General features: G+C 38.8%; 2 gene segments (V, D, J or C); both read right to left on the reverse strand.

Moving 5' to 3' along the window:
• The window catches only part of LOC119533990, a 193,005-nt gene extending 179,232 nt beyond the window's left edge, over positions 1-13,773 (reverse strand). The window contains 3 exon segments of the C gene segment in view: positions 6,175-6,179; positions 13,245-13,532; positions 13,635-13,773. Of these exon segments, the coding sequence occupies positions 6,175-6,179; positions 13,245-13,532; positions 13,635-13,683 (342 nt within the window).
• LOC119533988 overlaps positions 1-23,744 on the reverse strand; it is a 209,656-nt gene that overhangs the window by 170,040 nt on the left and 15,872 nt on the right.

The raw sequence follows: 23,744 nt of genomic DNA on the forward strand, positions 1-23,744 counted from the left end.
CAATTGAAGTAAAAAAGAACACTGGGTACCTTTGTCTGTTTGTTTCCTTCCCCTACTTTTCTACACATCCATCCATAAACTAGACAAAGTGGAGTTTGGTCCTTTTGGCTTTCCCAATCCCATTGTCACCCCTCATAAGCTACATTTTTATACAACTGTCTTCGAGATTCATGGGTTCTGGGTTGTAGTTTGATAGTTTCAGGTATCCACCACCAGCCACCCCAATTCTTTAGAACCTAGAAAGGGTTGTCTAAAGTGTGCGTAAGAGTGCCCACCAGAGTGATCTCTCGGCTCGTCTTGGAATCTCTCTGCCACCGAAGCCCATCCCATCTCCCTTCACATCCCCCCCTTGGTCAAGAAGATGCTCTCCGTCCCACGATGCCGGGTCTACATTCCTCCCCGGGAGTCATATTCTACGCTGCCAGGGAGATTCACTCCCCTGGGTGTCTGATCCCACGTAGCGGGGAGGGCATGTTATCACACTCTTTTACATATCCTACAATAATCCTGTCATTCAAGGTATTTGTATTTGCCTCTTCTTTAAATTCTACCTTCTTTCAAAGATTGATGAGTTGAGAAATTGATATCAAGATTGGATTGAAAAAAATAAATATTTAGAGAACTTGTGGAACAGGATGTGTCCCTGGAGATAAAAGAACCAGACGGGGAGCAAAGATCACTTCATGCAGGTGTGCAAAGTTGTGAGCACCTGATTTGAGGTGTTGAATTTTAGTGATGTTCCAACTGAATAGTTTTAGATCTACACACTATACCCAATTAAGATGAAAGCATAGCTGGCATTTTAGAGTTTTATAAAGGGGATAAGGAATAGAAGCTTGATTTAATAGTTGGATGATTTTGATAACCTGTCATCTTAAATGAAAGACTTTAGTCAGAAATAACTTTTCTAGAGACAGAGAAACATATCTCTACCCTGTGACCCTATTGCATGAAACTTTTATTCTGATAGTTGTGCCTTTCTTAGACAACTAGGAATAAGTTTCATAATCTTATTATATACCTAGTGGGTTTACCATACAAACTGAATTTCTGTTTACACCATGTATTAAAATAAAATAATAGTAGTGTCCAGATTCAGAAAAACTGACTACATAAAATTTGGAGAACTGTGATGTGTGTAGTAAATAGGGCCTGTATCCAATCTGGTCCCATGGCTATTCAAAATAACCCTTGAAAAGAGGGCTATTATACCCAAAATCTATTGCGTTACTTTGGACTTGACCACTCAAAGTGTGGTCCAGGGGCTAGCAGCATTGTTATCACTTGGGATCTTGTTTAAAATGTATAATCTCAGGCCCTATCCCAGACCAATTGAGTCAAAATCTGCATTTTATTAAGATTATGATTTATATACACAATAAAGTGTGAGAAAAACTGGACGGAGTATTCTTGCAGGAATCAGAGAAACATTTATAGAACAGGAGATTAAAGGCAAATCATTAGAGATGAGTCAATATACAGTTGGATCAGGTAGAGTTGATTGCATGAGGACCTTCCTAAAGATATCATTTATATTTTTTTTGTCCTAAAGGAAGCAATTAGGAGTTAACTATTTCAAGATCTCTGGGCTAGTTACCATGAATTTGTATATTTCAGTGGCCTGAGGAGAATAGGGATCACCAATTTCAAGTCAGATATGATAGCAAGCTATGATACTTTGGTGATCTAGGAACTTCATAGAAGACATGTAATTATAAAGGTGTCAGTTCTTCTCAAATTGATGGCTAGTTTTAAAGAAAATGAAATCAATATATCGGATTAGACAAAGATACTGATAATATTAATTAATATGAAAAGTCATTCATATTATAGCCTAGATATACAGAAGAAGCTATGGAAGAGTATTTAATAAAAATGGAAGTATGGATGATCTGACCCAAATTGCATCCACTTGGAATTCCATAAGATAAGAGAAAGACTGGGAAAGGAAAATATATGCAGATATGATGGCTAAAGTTTTTCCAGAATTAATAAAAATCAGCTGTCTTCATATTCAAAAAACACAATAAATCCCAAGATGGATATATTAAATATATTAAATATATTTAATATATATATTAAATATATTAAATATATTTAATATATATATTAAATATATATATTTAATATATATATTAAATATTTAATATATATATTAAATATATATATATTTATAATATATATATTAACAGATATATTAAATGTTTCCTAGAAACATCAGAGTGTTGAGCAGAAAATGAAAGAGCAGATCCTAAAAGCAGCTGGAGGGAAAATACAGATAATGTACAAAACAAAACTAGTGAGACTTCTCAATAGCAACAATAAAATTCAGAACACTGCAGGGAAAAAAAATCTTCAAAAGATCACAATACAGCAAAAATTTAGAATTTTATACACAACAAAATTCTTATAAATGAATGGAGAAAAACCCAAAAGTTTATCACCAATAGCATCTTATTGACAGAAATTCTAAGGGACATACTTCAGAGAGGATGAAATTGAACCTGGAGGTAATTACTGAGTTACAGAAAGAAAAGATGACCAAGAGGAGTAATTTAAGGTAAAGAAGTAGAGACAGTGATTTGACAACTATTCTGTTACCAAATAAACTATTTTGTGGATTTGTGCTACAAAGTGGAAAAGAGAAATGAGGTGCTACTTAAAGGGCACATGGAGTTTAGGAAGGAATTTTTTTCTGGATGAAATCTAGTATGGTTCTGGTATGATGGAAATATGAGAATGACACAATAAAGAGGGAGGCAATAGATAACCCAAGGTTAATTTAACAAGAAAAGATAGAAACTTGCTCATAATTGGAGGCATTGGCTTTATGCAATACAAGTTTTAATTTGTCTAAAATAAGAGGAAGGAAAAATATATGAGTGCTGATGCAATTACATTGGCACAGTTTGTGGGAAGGAAATGGGGAGGTTCCCTTTGATAACTTCTATTTTCTCAGTGATATCAGAAGTAAAGTTATCTGCTAAAAATGAAATGGCATGCACACTATAGGAGGTTTGAAGAGATCATATGGAAAGTGCTGAATTCTCCTTATACAAGAGAAAACCAATTAACTAGAAAAATGTAATAACATTGCTAAGATTTTTGGCCACAAATTTGAACTGGGATCAATCAACAGAGTTGTGGGATTTTATTACTGCTTTTTAATCAACTTTCAGTTGACTGGTTGGAAGCATGCAGTGGGCAACAAATTTGGTTTAGCCAGAGTTCTTGTTTGGGAAGGTGAGTATGAAGGAGGAAGAGGTAGGCAAGATTATTGAGGGTTTATGTAAGAGAGTGATAGAATTATGGAGTGAGGTAATTATGTATCATGGAATATAACCTGCCTAAGTAAGAATACATGACCATCTGGGTTGTGATGGGCAGTAACAAGTGATAGTTCCTATAGCTGGGCAGATTCAATAAGGTCAAGCAAATGTTGGAATGAAGATGACTAATTTAAGTAAATGGAAAAGATATAAGATTGAGATCAAAGGATGGGAGGCTTGAGATGAAGATTTTTGAAGTCATATGAAGTGGTCTGTCAACTGATAATAATTTAGCATTTGGCCAAGGGAGTAGATTGTTGAGACAAGACAGAGGAAATTGTCATTGAAAGTGAAGCATTAAGAAACTGAGAATTAAGATATTGAATGAATGAACTGTGGACACAGTGTGGTAAACAGTGGAGGATATTTGAATTTGGAGGTGGCTTTTCCATGGCCTGGGGTCTTGCCTGACTTCCCTGATGGCTGAGAGGACATTGTATCAGCATTCCCTGCAGCCCATTTGTAGGACACGAGTTGGAAGCTCTGTCTACAATCACAGGAGAAGTCTGCCTCCTCATAGACATTTTTGTCAACACCGTATGCACATTTGTCTCCCCATCCCAGAATTTCTCTGTTGAGTCCACTGCCAGCTTCCTGCTTTAGTACAAAGGAAGTAATGGACATGATGAGGCTTCCAAAGACTTTCAATTCTGTTTGATCTAATCACACATTCTGTGTGCCTGATTACAGGCCCTTAAATCCAGGCATCCATTTGTCTTAGGGATTCTGTCAGAAATATCTCAATAATTCATGCAATTTTTCTGTCATGTCTGGTGGGCTGCACAATTGTGTTTGTCACATGTCCAGGTTTGGGATGCAATTCATATCACACGGTGACGGTTAAAAGATTTTTTTGAGAAAAATAAAAACATAAAAGCTAAATGTCAGCATGGGAAAAGAAGACACAGGTCCCTCATCTTCCTATCACACAGAGATGAGTGCTCAGGCCAGGGAGCTGCTGGGCCTGCAGTGTGGACCTGACTTTCCAAACCACCATGGGATCTTACTTTTTATAGTGGAAGCATGGGCATGCAACCTTGCCAGTGAGTGGATACACAGGCTGCTCAGAATCAGACAATCTGGGTTTGGGGTGCCAGCTGTTTCCAGGAGTTGACTTCTTTGACTTATTCATAATCTAAATTAAATAGCCGTTTTTACCACTTCTTAGAAAATGCAAAGACTTTAGAACACTTATCTCCATTTACTCCTCCCGTCTTTTGTGCTAGTGTTATGCATTACAGATAATCTAAGAATGACCATTGTCTAACAATGACATGTTTAATCAGAATAGAAATTAGTGATTGGTGCGGGCTTGAAATAAGCAATACCAGAAAAAGTGATACAGATTTAAACATGTCACTTGAGCTAGCAGAACTATAAAAGGAACAACAGTCTGTCCATTACAGGATAGAATGCTAGATGTCCATCATTTGAAATGTCAAATCAATTAAACTTTCACTTGTTACACTTTGGAAACCAGACAATGCACCCACTGAAAGTTTGTTTTGCCTGTTCGCCACTATTTTCAAATATAATTGAGAGATTAAGGAATGCAAGAATACATAAATAAATTGGTTACTTATTATGGACTTGGGTTATACAGCACAGTAAAAGGCACAAGTTATGAATTTCCTATCTGGAGCTATGAACAGAAACTCATGTCCCTTATGTGACTTTGTTTTAGAAATCAAATTCTCATTGAAGTTGTTATTATAAGGCAGGTGATGGACATGTTATAGGCAAAGTAAATGACTATTGTGTTTATGGCAGAAACTGAATATATGCTTCCATATTATATGTCCATATGGAAAGGTGCAATATTGTCTATAAATTGGATCTTGACAATCAGAAGAGCAAATGGATTTTGAATGGTTTGCAAAAATTAAAATCCAGGCCCACTTAGAATCATTTCTAGCTAACAATTACCTAATCAATATTAGAGTGTGAATTCAATGATTGTTTTAGGTGCTAAGAACAATCAGACTAGAGAAAATGGAAATTATTATTATATTATATTCCAGGATTGCCTACAAAAACCTGGCTAAAACAAGAGGGAAATATGTGTGACTCCAGGTTGTAAAGAGGACCTTTGAATCAGGTAGAATGTACTGTTCCAGCAAGCCTCACTAAGAATAACAAAGCCCTATTGCAGCAACTGCAAGTGACCTAAAAATGTTCTGGATTGGCTGACACACATCTACAAAGAGTGCTAAACCATGTTATTTACAATAAAAATTAAGACCCTATTAAGAAAGAAAACTTAACTTCAATCTCTGATAATGGACCTGGCTATTCTACTCAAAAATTAGATTTTTCAATGTATTTGGAAATATTTATATGCTAGACAAATGTGATTTAAAAATCATCATCCATCACCACCACCACCATCATTATCATTGAGCAGTCTACAAATCAGTAGTAAATGAATTTTTATTCATTATTTTTATTTCTATCTAAGGAGATTTGTTTATCTTACTATAAAAAGGGATATGATGATGTAGCCACAATCAGAGTCACAAATAATAACAGCAAAGTAGGAAAGAAGCCTGGTGTATTTTAACACACAGACACACTAATTTAAAAATAGAAGGGCTTAGATTCAGCTCTCTGTAAGGAACTTCTGAAATTCCTCAAATCACAAATATCCACATCCAAATTTTCTTGAAATACTCTTGACATACTGTTTTACTTCTGGTTCTTTTCTCTTCCTTGGGCTGCTTTGGGCTGCTTCTGAGTTGAGAGGAGAGGGGAGGGATGTGGTTTTGTACAGGAAGGGAATGATTCTGAAGCAGTGTCTTGACCACTGGCACAGACGTGAACTCCTGAGTCCTTCAGCTCCGCAGGTTGGATCTTCAGAGTGGAATATGTTCCTTCAATCCTTTCAGCTGAGAATCTAACTTTGGGCAGCCCTAATTCATCCTGAATATCCATGTGAAGAAAAGAAACCACAAATTCCATTCCTTGACCCATTGCATGTCGATACCAATAAAGAGCATTGTGTCCAGAAATTGGGTCACCTCTCAGAGTCACAACCTGTTCTTTCTCTCTGACCCCATGGCTGGGGAGCTGAGTGACTCCAGCACTACATGTTCTGTGGGAAGAGACAAAAACATAGAACACAAGATAAGAAGGGACTGGAGTTATGACCAGGAAAGGACAAAGGGGATATGTTCAAATTTCTGAGGACTCACTTGCTCCCAGGAGTCAAAGGGACACCCAGATGAGAACCCTGGAAACCATGGCAGGGTCAAGATAAAAATGAGAACATTTCCAGTTGAGGGAACTTGTAAATGTGCACAGAGGTGAAAGGAAATCTGTGTCTCCTTGGCCCTATAAGGTGTGAGCTGACAATGACACCATTTGTCAATGTCCACAGCCTCAGGAGCTCCCTCTAGAGGAAGTGGGAGCAGAGAAGGGGGAGCAAAGTTTCTCTGGAGGAAGTCATCTCTTGAAGGGAAGATAGAAAAGAATGAATGTCAATTAAAATGGAACTGCTTATGCATTTAAATATGTATTAACTTCATGTATGTTCAAGAAGAAGTCAACACTTACAACTCTTGAGTCCAGTATCTGGATCCTACCCCATGTCCCCATACATATCTTCTCTTCTGTCTCACATTCCAAAAGACTGTGGGGCAGTTCGACTTTAAAGTGTCTATTGTTGCTATTCTTGCTCTTTCTAATGATCAATGTTTGTTGTCTCTGAATTCTTTCTTCCCATTTTCTCTCAAACACATCCCAGTCAAGCTTTTGTCCCTACCACTCTCAAACTCAGCATGCTCAAAAATGAAAAATTGTCCTTAGTTCTGCCCCACCAGCAGCCTTCTGATTGATCAGGCTAAAAACCTCAGAGTTGTCCTTGACTTTGCTTTCTCTATTTCACCCTATAGCCAATCCATCTGGAATTTCAAGAGCATTTACCATCAGAATATAAGCAGAATTCATCTATTTTTCATCATACTCATTCCTAATACTCTGGACCAAACCACCATTATATTTTTCCTGTATTATTACAATAGATACTTGACTGAGCTCTCTTTCACCTTACTTCCTAACAAGCTGTTGAAATCAATTTTCTAGAATTTGTTATACCATATCATTCATGTGCTCCAAATAATCTACTAGCTCCCAATTTCATTCAGAATAAGGAAGCAAAATCTCTTAAGGTCTTCAAAATCTCTTAAGGTCTTACATGATATACACCCAACCAGTTACTCTCTGACATAATCTCCGAGCACTCTCTTCAGTTACTCAGTCATAGTGGTCTCCTCTTTGCTCTTAGAATATCCCTTAAGGTCTTTGTATGGTCTTCTCTGTCTGAAATGCTTTCCCCCCAATATCTGCATGTCTCTCCTTCATTTCCTTGAACTCTCTGTTCAAAAGTCAGCTTCTCATTGTGTCCTACTCAAAACAACTATTTATAGTTTCAATGCTCTCTGCTTAAGCACCTGTGGTCCCCTTGCCCTAGTCTGGTTTTCCTCTTCTCTATAGCTCATTTCAGCTTCTAACATACTATGCACTTCATTTATTCATTATGATGATTCTTTAGTTTCTGTCTCTCCCTCCCCTGATAAAATGTAAGCAAGCACCTTGGAGACATGAGTCTTTGTTTCCTTTTCCTTTTTTTTTTTTAACTGATTTACACTAAAAACTAAAACAGTGCCTGAAATTCTTTGGAGAGGAGCTAATGCTGGAGTTGAATCTTGAAAGAATATTAGGCCTTCTCAATGGCCTACAGAAGGCACATCCCAGGCAGGAGGTTAAAAGAGCCTACTGGGATTTTGATAGGGATTATGTTGAATCTATAGATCACCTTGGGAAAGTTGCTGTCTTAGCAATATTGAGTCTTTTAATCCATGAACAGGAAATATCCCTCCATTTATTTAGCTCTTTATTTTCTGTCAGTAATGTTTTATAGTTTTTCAGTGTACAACTCATACGCCTTTTGTGAAATTTATTCCTAAGTGATTTATTCTTTTTTGATGCTATTGTAAAGAAAATTGTTTTCTTAATTTCATTTTCAGATTGTTTGTTGTACATAAAGAAAGAATTGTTATTTGTATATTTTTATTTATCTTGTATCCTAAGGCCATATTAAAATCATTTATCTGTTAAAAAAACAAAATCAGTACCTGGAGCATAGTAGATGCTCAATAAGTATATGTTGTATGAATGACTGTGCCAGTAGCACCTCAAATATAAAATATCAAAAGACTAAATGTGTAAACTCCAAGCCAACTTCTCATTTCTTCCCCTTTCCTTCCTGCCTCCCTAGACCTTCCATTCTATTAATCACACAGGCTCAAAATCATTTAATCATGTGGATAGGAGGTGGAAAATTGTCTCGGATTTCTTCTGAAGGCACTTGAAATTCCCTAACATCTTCAGAGTCACAGGCTGAATTCATGTCTTCTGCACTGAGCTGAATTGGGAGCTTCCATTTTTTCTGTAGGTCCCAATGTACCATCATAATTCCCTTTATCCTTAGCACAGTGACTCATGTGATAGTTAATATCTACTGTAATAACAACTCTCTAGAGCCATTTCCACAGAAGGAATCTGACACTTATTGACACTTTAAACTATGGAATTCATTACACAACAAAAAGTTGTTATTGAAGTTTCTTAGGAAGTCTGGCCTACATTAAAATAGATATAATTAGAGACATTTTGAAAACAATCTGCTGCAGCATCATTTACTCAATTTTTCTCAAGTCCAGTTAGGCTAAATGTTTTGTTCTTTCCTCCATTTTTCTTAATTGCTGTTTCATATTTTTTTGCCTCTGACTCTCTAAGCTTCATTCTAGGTAATTTCTTTAGTTTTATGTTTGAATCTACAAGCTTTCTTTTTCACTCTTGCAATTCAAATGTTTAACTTGGACATTGAGGTTTTAATTTTGGTGATATTTTTAATTTCTAGTCTTCTTTAGTTATTTTTCAAGATTTCTGGTCTTTTTTTAAAATGAACTTTTTATTTTAGAGCAGATTCAGAGACAAGTTGTGACAATAGTGCAGAGAATTCTCTCGTATCCCACATCCAATTTCCCCTGTGACTAATATCTGTAACTGGTGCCCTGCTGATAGTAGTGCCAGGCAGAACCCTGTTCCAGGTTTGGGACTCTCAGTATAGAAAGAATTCAGAAAGGAGAGGGGCCCGTAAAACTAACTAGTAGAGTTCATTAAAGAGAAAGAGAAGGAAGACACGTTAAAGAGATAACGTGGCATGTTCAGGGAGAAGCATGCACTGAGTGTGAGTGAGCTGCCTTGTTATATAGGAAAGTTTTACTGTGATCTTATCTCGACTTTTGAACATCTTGTGTCTTCTTTGTTCTAGGAGGGGACAGTTATCACAGTGATCAGAACTTATGACCTGCCCTGGCATATCTAAAATTTGTCTTTGGGCAGATGTTTAATAACTTTTATGACCCCATGCTTTTTGTCATTAACTGAGAATTTGCTTTGGGCCCATGATTTTACAAGTGTTTACGGTTTGGGGAGACTTCAGGGGAAATTTTGGCTGCACAAATTCTACAGTTGAAGCTTTGCAGGTTTACATTAATTCTTTTGAAGCTGAATAGAAGACCAGGGACCACAGCCTAGATGCCCTATTGTAGCCTGCTTCACATCTTGCATTAGTATGGTTCTTTGGTCACAGTTAATGGAACCAATGTTGATACATTATTATTAACTAAAGTCCATACTTTATTCCAATTTCCTCAGTTTTTACCTAATGTCTTTTTTTCTGTTTCAGGATTGCACAGAGGATACTGCATTACATTTGGCCATATATCTTCAGGCTCTTTTTGCTGGTGACAATTTCTCAGTCTTCCCCCTTTTTTTGATGACCTCAACAGTTTTGAGGAGTACTGGTCAGGTATTTTGTAGAATGTGCCTTGATTGGGATTCATCTGAAGCTTTTCCTCATGATTTGACTGCAATTACAGGATTTGGAGAAGTAAGGCTGTAGTGTTAACATTTTAAATGTAACCTTTAAACTGTAAGCAAGCTTTAATTTGATCTTTAGTCTCACAGAGGAGAAATATGTAAAGACTGCACCCAGATATGAATAGGCTTCCATCTATCACTCCAGACGTCAAGGCACCCTGCCCCAGGTATCACACAGTCAGTATATCCTCAAGGAAGTAGAAAATATCTGAGGTAAAGAACTAATGAAGTTCTCCATTGTTACCTGAAATGATTTTCTTTCTTTGTCTCTAACATGTCTAAAAGCCAAGTGAAAAATCACCATGAGGAGACAGATTTGGAAAGTTTCCCCTGCCCTCCTGGCAGCATAAATAAACCTCATTTTCCTCTGCAGCCCATTTGTTGTCTGTGCATTAAGCCATGCCAAACAATGAACCCAGATTTGGGGGGCCTCATCTGCAAGACCACAGCAGAAAAGTGCCACATTCTCATCAAATCATATCAAGGGTGTTTACTACAAACATGACAGCACTGTTGACACTAACCATGACCACCTGACAGACTTAGAGCTTTTCAGGTGTCTGTAATATAAAGTCAACCTTTTCCATACTGTACTCTTTGGAAGTAAATCACTATGTGCAACTCATGCTTAGAGTGGGGCCATGTTTTACCTCCTTGAGGGCAGAATATATGCATAAATTATTTAGAATTCTTCCACACAGGAGATTTGTTTTTCTTGCCCATTTATTGATTCATTCAGACACTTATTCATATCAGTGCGGACTCATGGATATTTGTTTTATACTTTTTGTTATAATCCAATACTACTTTATTTATTTTTTTGCTCAAATTGTTCCAGCTTTGGTCATTGGGAGCTCTTTCAATTGGCACCTGTGTCCTTTTGACTCATTTCCAATGTTCTGGTTTTTTAGCTTGTTTGTTTGTTGAGCCCCCCTTTACTTTATGACAATACAATAAATTTCAAGTTTTTCTCAAATCATCAATTGTTTCTCCAAAGACCGTGGTTTTCTTTATTCAAGAATGATATAAAAAACAAACCAAGATCTGAGCACTTTGTGCCTTCATTGCTACCGGGGTGTCATTGCTTCTAGGCCCTCTCATGTGACAGAGCAAGGTAATATATATGTGTTTACTAACACGTGTGTATACGCATTATCTATCTGTGTATGGTGGCGTATGTCTATATCTATCAATCATCTGCATCCATATTAAATTAAAATGAGTTCAGAGTCCACACTGGTGTTTCCAACTCTAATCCTTTACCATTTGAATCATTCTAACCTTCTCCCTTCACTTGACTGTAGCCTCCCACACCAACAGTGAGAAACCTGGCTCTCACTATCTGCCACCCATTTACTGTGTTGCTTAATTCTAATATATACACATAGTGGTTTCAGAATTGTTAACCTGTAACTCCATGGAACAATCCATATTCCCACAGGATTTATCCAAGACATCTTGGTCTAGCCCCAGGTCACAAAGATTGTCTCCTATGTTTCTTCTAAATGTTTTATAGCTTTATCTCACATTTAGATCTATAACCCATTTTGAGTTTCATTCATGTTTAATCAAAATAAAACAGAAACAAAAATCAGCCATAATGTAATACAGTATGTTGTTTACAAGAAAGGAGTTTCTGATCCACGGATGTTTAAACAGAGCTCCATCAATTCATTCATTTATTCACTCACTCAACAAGTATCTAATAAATTCTTCTATGTGCCTGGCACTATTCTAGGTTCTGTAGGTAAAAAGATGAACAAAACAAGTACAGTTCTCCCTTATGTTGCTTATAGTTGTTGGTGGGAGGAAGGTATAAACTAAATAGTCACATAATTAAATTAAAATTGCATCTAAGCTGTTGGGGATTGAATCATGTTCCTCATAAAAAACATGTTGAAGACATGTTCAACTCCTAACCCCTGGTCCTGTGGATTGTGAAACTATCTGCAAGCAAGTCCTTTGAAGATGTTATGATTAGTTAAGATGTGGCCAAACTGAATGAGGGTGGGCCTTAATCCAATAAAGCTAAAGTCCTTTTAAGCAAAGGAAATTGGACATGGAGGTAGAAGCCAGAAGTCAGCAGAAAATAGAGGAGCAGAGACAGATCACCATGTGCTGGAGGATGGCCAGAATGCTACAGGCCCTGGAGAAAGCAAGCCCTGTTTTCTAGGCTCCAAAACTGTGAGACAATGAATCCCTTCTTTAATCAAACCCAGGTGTGATATTTGTCACAGAAGTCCTGGTAAACTGATGTGCTAAATCCAGTCAAACAAGAGGAGCATGGCTTTGTAAGAGCCTATAATAGGGGAATTCTGAGAAGAGTGGTTATTCATTCAAGGCATGATGCCTGAGTTGAAGTTACTAGAAATAAAAGAAGGAACATATATTCAGTGCATAATAAATAGCCTATAAAAAAATTCCCAGGGTGGAAAGAAGGTGATACATAATGAGGAAATAACTGAATTATAGACAAATGTGGCTGGAGTGGAGAGAGCCAGGGGAAACTTGGTGCAAGATGATGGTGGGGAGATCAGTGGTAGGCAAACAAGATGGGGTCTTATACAGCTATGACCTCACTGAAGAAAGGCAGCCGGGAGCAGGGACCTTAGTGAAGATTAGCATCTGTAGATCGAAGGGTAGCAGAGGTAGGGGAAGGCTGGGTGTCTTTGGAGAATATCAAAGAAGACTTCAGGTATCTCAACTAAAGATACATGTTCCTTCCTGCCAGCAGAAAACAGAGCTGCAGAAGAGATAACCAGCAAGCCAGGGGTGCTGGGGTGACCTGCAGTCAGCCTGAGACTGGCATGGGGATGGACTCCAGCACTGAGGATCACATGGCACATGGCTTAGAGGTCTCCAGGGAGGCAGGAACTTCTCATGGATGGGGCCAGGCCTAGTGAGTGCAGGACTCCTCTGACTACCCTTTATGTGCAGAGAGGAGGCAGCTGTGCAGCACTGTGGAGTCACTGCAGGCACAGAAGTACACAGATGTCTGGGAGGGGGCAGCAGACTCCATTGTCAGGGAAAAATCCTCTGTTTTTGACCTAGAGACACCATAGCCATCATGGATTTCTCCTTTGTCAGTGATGTTAACACCAGTTGAGTAATAGATAAGCCTCAGCGCTTGTCCCAGGTCATGCCGATACCAATACATATAGTCGTGGTTCTTATTCTGGTGACATCTCAGGATCACCTCCTTTCCTGTCTTTGCGACCCTGTGTCTTGGGCTCTGGGTGATTTCAGCCTCCATGTGCCCTGAAATAGAGAAGAAAGTCTAACATCACAGTCTCAAGAGAAAGGCTTGTACTGGGTTCTTGGGAATTCTAGGAAAGGAGCACACCTGTGTCCTGTACTCACCTGCCCACAGGAAACACAGGGCCACAAATAAGAAGAGCCTGGTGCCCATTTCATGTCCGGGGCAGAATCACATGCCTCCCAGCTCTGTTTTGGGGAAAAAGAACTTGAGCTCTCAGTGGAGACACTCAGTGATGTCACCTGTCCCTGATGAATGCTTGGGCTGCAGAGCTATCCTGCCACACCCCTTCCCCACGGGAACAAATCAGTAACACAGAGAGTTGAATCATTCAGAATGGAAAGAATTTGCAGGTCTGTTTTGAAAGACAACTTATGAATGTATATGCCCTTTCGCTGACTGTTAGTGAGGAAATTTGCTCCTCTATGCATCTTTTATTCCTGTTATGATACAATTCCTCATTTGTATACTGTTTTTAATTTTTCCAAATATTTTTGCAGTCTAGGGAAGATTGTCAGGGCAGCCCTGATGCCTTCTGTGACTTGTCTGCTCAAAATTGTCCTCCAAGTACATTTTATTAATTTTCTTCTTTGCCCAAACTCTGGGATAATTGGATGTCAGCCCATAGTGATCCTTTTGGTTAAAACAGCCACCAGACATTCAGAGAGTTTTCGAAGTCTGGGGGACAGGGCCAATAGACTGTGAAGAAATGTTTTACACTTTCTCACCTCAATCCACTGACTGGTAGGAGCCCTGGCATTCAGTGGTCAGGCTTCTGCTTTTCTCCTGGGTGTGATCTCGCCCTTCCATCAGGGCAAGGCCACAGAGAACTGGACCATTTAAGTCCCTATGACTGTGCTTTCTGTTTAAGAAAGAGGATGCTCCTCAGTGATGTGGATGAAAGAGTCACTCAGACATGTGCTTGTCTGATGCCTCCAGGGTCACAGGGTCTCATACCCTCCAAATAGGAGACCATTATTGAGTTATACATTTTCTATCATTCAAAACTTACTTCTAGTCAATAGCAGGACATATTGTTGTTTCTCATACAGGTCATATCTCAGCATGAGGTTTCCCTATTTCCATGGATACTTATCCTGATGTCTGGGTAATTCCTATAATTATGGGATCTCGAGAAAGGAACACAGTCAGAGTTAGAAACAAGGAGGAGGTTGATGCAGCAGCCACATGCAAAGACTTGTGGCCAGGGCCTGGCGAACCCAGGAAGGGTTTTCCTATTCATGCCCAGAACTCACCTCATCCCAGGAGATCAAGAACCATGCTGAAAAGGAGCCTCTTTCCCACGGTTGGTCAGGCATGAAAGGGGAGAATTCCAGCTCAGGACTCAGATTCCTCGGGGTAGGGCACATGGATTCCCATGGCTCTGAAACTTTCTCCAAATAAGCTATGATCTACTGCTAATGTTAGTGTTCTCAACACTGTAACTTCTTTTGGGAGATATGCATCTACCAAGAACATCTCCTTTTCAAGACTATGAAATATTGAGTCACATCTTCACTATTTCTGAAAACACACACCTCATCTTGAAGCTTTGTCTCTTTTTTGCACTGCTGTTTCCCAAGGCCTAGGACAGAACCTGAACATAGTAAGTAGCCAGAGGTAGAATTGCCATGAAGTCAAAGGACAATAACTTCAGACCTTTTCATTAGCACAGGACCTTTCCAAGACATTGTAACTATATAGTTTCCCTTTCAAAGAGCCCCATAAAATTTTATAAATTGCAAACCCCACATAACCTGGTCTATTCAGCCCCTGCACTCAAAAGTTTGTTGAATGAGTGGTTAGCTGAGTCCAGGCAGACTCTGTATTTGTAAACACAACCCCAGACTATCCAGTTACAAATAGGTTCAGATCTTAAGGGAGAAAGGACACGTGCAACTTTTTGAATTCAAAATAAATCAAAGCAAACTTAGGGAAAATTAGTTCACGTACAACAGTACAAATACAAGAAACATGGTGGTCACTTCCTGAAGGCTACCTCATTCCATCACTGTCATAGTTTAGATGGTCCCTGAAAGCAAAGTTTCAGACAGGAACTTATTTGCAAGTAGTTTATTTGGGGAATCCAGGAAGCAGGAGTAAAAAAAGAAGAGAGAATGAAACAGAATGAAAAAAAAAAAAAAAAAAAAACAGGGTAAGTGTGAAAAATTGAGGTTGTGCTGAGGCTACAGGAGATTGATTCCCCTGGGACCTTCTGAGGAGCCCTCAGAATGCCTCCCAAATGTCCATCTACACAAAGAGTTAGAGCTTTCATCCCCTGTTTCTGTCTTACCATTTGAGAATTCCCTGACTGCCTTTGTGGACTGGCCATGTAGGATCAGAGAAAGCACAGAGAGCACAGAGTACAGAAAGCAGAGAGGCTCCAAGCATGCATTTGAGCTGAGGCACTGTCAACAAGAGAGGAATGCAGGTTTGCAAGTAACAGTCCACTGCAGCTATGGCCCAAATCAGAGTTGGGCAGAGGATGGGCTGCAGGACACTGCAGTTCTCTCTTAAAATGAAACTGTCCCTTACTATATCAGACATTTTGTGTGATTGCCAATTGCCCTGAAGCCACAGCTTTCTAAGAGGACCATATCTTCTTGCATATTACAGAAAGTATCAAACAGAAGTGCTGCAATTGGTAACATTTTCATTTTCCCCTAACAGGCAGCTCTTCGTAGTAAATTCCACATAATAAATTATGAGACTACTGTATTTGCATTTCAGATGACTTTTGTGTCTGGAACATAGATGACTCAGACAAAAATAATCAGTGTGTCTGCCTTTAATCCCAATATTGCACACATGAAATAATTGTGGTAGACTAGAAATTTGTCAGAGTTAATAAGGAAAAAAGATGTCTTGATCCTATACTTTGTATTAGATATTTTGCTGTGAAATCTCCATAAGACATATATCATTAGTCTCAGTTACAGATGGGAAAACTGTGCCAAATATTTTTCAATTCACCAGCCCAAGGCAGAACTGACCCAAGGCTCCTTGTCTCTGAGATCAGAGCCCTTTCCTCTTCAGCACGCAGCCTCCCAGGTGAAATGGTGTGTTTTAGTTTGCTAAAGCTGACTAAATGCAACACACCAGACAAGGGTTGGCTTTCCAAAGAGGATTTATTAACTTACAAGTTTATAGTTCTGAGGCCATGAAAATGTCCAAATCGAGGCATCAGTAGGTGATGCTTTCTCCCTGTAGACTGGCTACCAGCCATCCTCCAACTCGGGCACATGGCAATGTCTGCTTGACTTTCCCTTCTTCTCCTGGGTTCCATTGCTTCCAGGTTTGGCTTCAGTGGCTTCCTCTGTATGTCCTTCTCTCTCAGTTTCTCTGGCTCTCTTAGCTTCTCTGGGGCTTTTTTCTTTGTTTTCTCTCTGTCTTTTATCTTCATATACAGGGCTTCAGTAAGAGGATTAAGACACATCGTCAAGGAGATCACATCTCAACTTAAGTTAAGATCCTACTAACCAAAAGATCCTACTTACAATGTGTCCACATCCACAGGAATGGATCAGCTTTAAGAACAAGTTCTTTTCTTTGGTACATACAGCTTTAACCATCACATGGTGTTATGTGGATATTTGCATCAGAGCCAGGGTTTCTGAAAGAGATGCTTTAATTAGTGTTCCAATTTTGAAAATGTCTCCCTATCCCAAAATGTACAAGGGTATAGTGAATTAAAATGGGTTTACAGTCAGTATGGCCTATGTTTGTGTCCCAGTTTTGATATGTTAGCCTCTTTCCTTTCAGCTGATCATCTATACCCTTAAACAATCACTTTTTTCATCTGTAAAATATGAGTAAAAATAGTTCTGCTTCATAGGGTTCTTACAAAATTCATCGAAACAATGCACTCAAAGCACTTAACAAATACGTGGCACAGATAAAATAAGCAATAAGAGAATTTTCTATAAGTTTTCACAAAAGTGGTAGGACTGAAGCAGTCTAGATTCACTAATAAACTAGCCCAGAATCTGCAAATAGCCATACCACACATTTGGTAGCTGTGTGCAGGTTATTCTCTATTTGCACCCCACCCTTGACCCCAATCCACTCTCTGACCTCCCCTACCCTGCCCTGGGCTCTACAGACAGCACTGCCCAGCAATTTAGCTGGGTTTGCTAAGGGGATGCACTTGCAAGAGGCAGTGGCTGAGTCCCTCCTTTTGGGCAGCCTCCCCGCAAGGCTCTCATCAGGCTCCAATAATACAGCTCCCTCCTCTTTCCCCTTTAGACTTAGGAGTAGCCCAGTAGCACTGTTTTCCCACTGTGCTTCCCCTTGGTACCCTCAACCTCTTCTTCCTGAACCCCATCCACCCCTCTGAATGTCATCTTTGATTAAATTGTTTTCACTTAAACCCTTTAGAATATATCATCTGTTCCCTGCCCGGAGACAGCCTGATTTATGTGGTTTCCGTAAGTTATAAATGCATATTTGAATAATTTGGGTCATCTTATACTGCTGGGTCTTAAGGACAAGAGGTGTGTGTTTTAAATTAAATCTCATTTCCCATACTCCATGATTTTTTTACTATTAGATTTTCCTGAAATATTTTTTCAATCAACTAACAAATGAGTAACAATGATTTTACAGCTAAACTACAAGAGATTTTCATGGACAAGATTACAGAAAATGTAAAATTTACTCTCACACAATACATTTTCTGCTCTGTATAGTGGAGTGCAGTAAATGTATCTTGGCACAGGTATGCTTAAATGCCCCCAATACTCTTCCTTTTGGCAAGCCTTGAAACTACATTTCCCAGATTTTCTTGACAGCATATTCTCAGTTTAGCATCTTCCAATACACTATCCTTGGAGAAATTTTGGATGACAGAAGAATGGCTTTTCCATCCAACAGCAGTAGCAGTAGACTGGCAGATTTGCAGTGGCCTCTGGACACTCCCTTTGAAGCACCCCCAGAACACTGTGACCCCAACAATAGCAGGGACACAACAGCAACTTCAGATTTTCTAATTACTAGTGGTGAACCTGAGAGCAAGCTGTAGCCTTCCAAGATTCTCCCTCCTCCAGCCCTTCCAGTGGGTTATAAGCATGATTGCCCTCTATTAACTCTCATTCTACTTGAAATTTTTAGAGAATTCTTATTTTTCTGGCTGAACTCTCACTGGAAAATCAGAGAATTTACCAGGAAATCCCCCTCATAACTTAGCCCCTATATTAAGAGGCCCAGCTTCATATGGAACTATGACAGGACAAGCAAATATTCTCTGGCTTGAAGGAATATGCCCTGGAAGTTGACAGACAATTAGCTATAGTAACTGCATTCCATGATGTGTGGCCTTCCCACCAGTGCCCAGCTGGTCTTGAAATGGAAAAGCCAGTGCTGTGTTACATCATATTGACCAGGACTCAGGAAACACTATGGAATTGTAGGAAACATTTGACTTTGGAGCCATGGAAATGTAGGTTTGAATCATGATTCTATTATTTTAAAATTTGAAATATCAGGAATTTCCATGAGCTATCACTTCCACTCTGTGAAATGATACAATGATATCTTTCTCATCTAAAAAATGCACACAATAATGTCTATCTTGGCATTAAACCATATAATGTATACACACACTCTTATAGTGTAGGAGCTCTTACCATTTTCAGGGAATTGGAAGGTACCGATAGAGATGTGAGAATGTTGGTGAATCTGGGGCCTGAATGTTCAGGAGTGCTCCTGCTAAGCTCAGTGGGGCAGAGACAGTGTTAAAAAAAAAAAAAAATAGAACTATAAGCTTCCCTGGGACTTGGCTAGGGCTGTGAGGCAGCCCCCACTTCCTCTCCCTATTGCATCCTTAGCTGGGACAGGAAGGTTTGAGTACAGAAAGCCAATAACTCTGCAGGGCTGTGCCCAAGCTGCTGGCACAGAGATACAAGGCTGAGTCTTCCACCTCCAAGGAGCTCATGTTTAGTTCAGAGCTATAGTCATCGAACTGTTGAACTGAGAATCGATCAGCTATATTTCCTTTGCTTCTCTGCATCTTTTCAAAATACTGAACGAGGAACTGGAGGCCCTGACCCAGGTCCTGCTTGTACCAGTATACACTGCGGTGTCCAGCCATGGGATAGCATTTCAGAATGGTTTTTCCAGGCTTTCCCTTGATTAGGTATCTTGGGGACTGGATGACACCAGCATCCACTGAACCTGTGGAGACAGGAGACAAGAGCTGATGACGTAGCCCAGGAGCGAGTTTGATACTCCAGCAACAATTGAAAACTTTGGATTCAAGGGATGCCCTAACTGTGCTTAGAACTTACCTGGTCCCAGGAGCCAAAGGATCACACAGCACAGGAGCCCGATGCCCCTGGCAGAGTAAGGCAGGACAAAACTGTGCATCTCCCTACTCAGGGCTCTTGTCTCCTATGCTGAGAAAGCAAAAGTTTTGGTACTTCCTTTGATCTTATTGGAGGGTTTGCCTGTGGAAACACAGTTCTGATGTCACCATCCCTGTAGATTGCTACAAACACCCTGCACACCAGGCTCAAAGGATCCAGACCTCCCACCCAACACCACCCCACCCACCCCCACCTGCTGTCCAGCCTCCTATAGAGCAGGTAGAGAATGGCTGTGCTGAGGCTTTGGGCAAACGACCATCACCCATAGCTCCTCTAATTTTCCCCTGAGACAGTTGCTCCTTTGACTACACCTGGCATTAGTTATCCAGGCTGGCCCACTGAAGCCCCCTCAGACTCTGCATCCAATGGAGGCTCTGAGAGAGGACTGCTCTGTGCATTGCTGCAGTCCGTGGATCCCCGCTGTGATAAACACACCTGCATGTCAGTTGGTGGGAGAAGCCTATGACCAACCCCTCAAATCCCAGCACTGCCTCTGGTTCATCAGATAATCTCCCTGAAGCTAGGACCAAGTCAAGCTGTTTCCCTTAACCCTCCCTCTACCAGACTGCACTGTGTGCACCTCACTGTGGATCCACAGTGCCCCCATGTGGCCAGGAGCACAGTTACTAGGAGGAGTTAGGGTTCTGCTGGTACTGCCCAAGGAGGAGGGTGTTTCTAAGTGTAAGAATCTCCCGGGACACAGCATAGTTCTTGCCAATTTGATGTTGACCTGCCTCAAGCTCATCCTTTCCGTGTGCTAGCAAGGGAGGCAAGAAGCAAGCATTCTGCCAAAAATGGGATGAAAATTCCAAATCTTATTCATTAATGTTCCAGGGAGGTAGCAGCCAGTCATGAGACAAGGGCTGCCCTGGGAAGTGGGTGGGACCTTGGGCAAAGCTGCTGCCTTTCACCAAAGCTAATTCCTGAAAAGAGCTGCCTGTGGAGTTCTGTCAACCGAAGTATCTTCTAAGCAGCTGGGAGAATAAATCCGTCAGTCCTGAAGGGGAACCTGCATACTTATATATCCTCTTTTGGGAAGACCCTGTTCAACAATTTTACTCTTTTTTATTGAATTGCTTGACTTTTTGTGTTTGATTTGTTGGAATTCTTTATATTAGGAATAGAAGTCCTTTTCAGATATCAGATACATATCAATGTGTGTGTGTATATATATATGCACAAATTAATTTTCTTAATGTTATCTTTTGATGATAAGGTTTTATTAAATTTTGATAAGGGACAATTTCTTACTTTGTTATGGTTAGAACATTGCTCTCTCTAAGAAATCTTTCCCTACCAAAAGTCATGAAGAAATTCTGCTATGTTTTCTTCCAGAAGCTTTATAGTTCTAGCTTTTAATTCATCGAAGCGTTGAACCTTCTCAAGTTTTGTTTATGGCAGGGGTCAGCAAAATTTTTCTGTAAAGACCATATTTTAGGTTTTGAAGGCCATGCAGATTCTTTCACAGCTACTCAACTCGGGTGATGTCCTTGAAAAGCCTCCAGAAACAATATGCAAATAAGTAAGCATGACCGTGTTCCAATAAAACTTTAATTATGGCTACAGAAATTTAAATTTCACATACTATTCATATGACACAAAATAATTTAATTTTTCAGCCATTTAAAAATGCAAAAACCATTGTTAACTGCTGCCCCCCCACCCCCACATATAAAATAGGTGGAGGCTGAATTTGGCTCATGGGCCACAGTTTGCCAAACCCTGATTTATGGAGTAACGTAAAGATAGAGATTCATTCATTTTCCATGTTCATGTATAGTTTTTATAGCATCATTTGTTGAAAAGACTATTTTTTCCTTCCTGTGCTATTTTTAGTGTTTGAACCAGATATTACATTATGCACCTTAACTTAATCACAGTCTAATTGCATAAATATTCTACTACTTAGCTGTGGATTTTTCATAAATGCCCTTTATTAGGTAAAGGAAGTTTCCTGTTACTCCTAGTTTTGCTGAGAATTTTTATTAGGAATGGATGTTGGATTTTGTCAAATGTCTTTTAGATATTTATAGAGCTGAACAAATGTTTTTTTTTTCCTTTTTTTGTATTTGATGTAAATTGCATAGACTTTTTTTCTCTGAATGTTAAACCACTGTGTATTGCTGAGTTGTAAACCATTTGGTCTTGGTGTATCATCCTTTCAAGATATTATTGAAATTAATTTGCTGAGATTTTAAAGGAATTAGTGAATCTGTGTTTGTGAGGAATATTGGTCTATAGTTTTATTTTCTTGAAATATCTTTGTTTGATTTTGCAATCAGGGTAATGGTGGCCTAAAAATGAGTTGGGAATTATTCCTTATTCTTCAGTTTGCCCCCTAAATAATGTTTTAGTAATTCCCACCAATTTTGATATGCTATATTTTCATTTTTATTCAGTTTCAAATACTTTCTTATTTCTCATTTGATTTTCTTTTTGACCCATGGGTTATTAAGAAGATTGTTATTTAGTTTGCAAATATTTGGAATTTTTCCAGAGAACTGTCTGTTACTGATTTCCAATATAGCTCCACTGTAGTCAAAGAACATACGATGAATAGTTCTATTTTTACTAATAGTTATTTTATGTGACAATATTGTCTATCCTGGTAAATGATCAGTGTGCACTTGAAAATAATGTATGTTTTCTGCTTTGGGGGTGGAGTGTTTTAAAGATTTTAATTAGGACAAGTTGGTTGATGATATTCATTTTTTAAATCCTTACTGATTTTCTGTCTACTTACTTTATCAATTAATGAGAGAGGAGTACTGAAATCTCTGAACTATAATTGTGGATTTGTTTATTTCTCTTTGCAGTTCTATCAGTTTTTACTTGAGTATTTTGAAAATCTGTTACTAGGTGCATAAATATTTCTGATCACTATGTTCTCATGATAGACTGTTACTTTTATCATTAGGATATGAACTTCTTTATACAAATGATATTCTTGCTCTCAAATTTACTTTGTCTGGAACTAATATAGCTACTCATTTGATTATTGTGAGCATAGTACATTTTTTCTACCCTTTTGCTTTTAACATACTGTGTCTTTATATTTATAGCATATTTCTGGTAGGCAGCATATTGTTAGGTTTTTACTTTTTATTCAACATCATAATCTGTGCTTTTCAGTTGTAGCATTTATACTCTTTAGATTTTATAGGATAATGATCTGGTTATGTTTGTGTCTATTGTTTTGCTATTTTTTCTAAATTAGTTCTCTCTCTTATTTGTTCCCATTGTCCTCTTTATATACCTTCTTATGGATAGATTATTTTCATAATTCCATCTTTTCTTTTTTCTTGCCTTATTAGCCATAACTCTGCTTTGTTATTTTAATGTTTGCTCTAGTGTTTGTAGTTGCATCTTTCCTTTAACACTGTCTGCTTCAAGTGCTGTTATTCCTCTTCATGTACTATGTAAAACCTTTCAGTGCTAACCAAAAAGGGGGTGGTGGTGAGATAAATTGAATGAGTTTGCATTAAGGACTTCATTTTTCAAAAGACACCATGAATAGAGTGAAAAAGTGACCTACAGAGTATACACACACGCACACACACACACACACATACATGTACAGACACAAACACATATATGTATATATGCATATACATCAACCCAAACTCTCATATACTTCTGGCAGGAGTATAAATTGTACAACTACTCTGGAATCTGAAAGAATTCTAAATGCTTTGATAAAACTCTTATCTGGGTTGTCTTTGAACTACTTCCTTTAAATACCTTCCCATACAGGGTTATGATTTATGAAACCAAACTAAATTTGAGTTTGTATTAAAAAATCAGGCTAGGGAAGAATAAAGCAAGCAAGTGACTTCAGGATTATCTTGGGAA

This window comes from Choloepus didactylus, chromosome 5, assembly GCF_015220235.1.
Source record: "Choloepus didactylus isolate mChoDid1 chromosome 5, mChoDid1.pri, whole genome shotgun sequence".
Classification (NCBI taxonomy): Eukaryota; Metazoa; Chordata; class Mammalia; order Pilosa; family Megalonychidae; genus Choloepus; species Choloepus didactylus.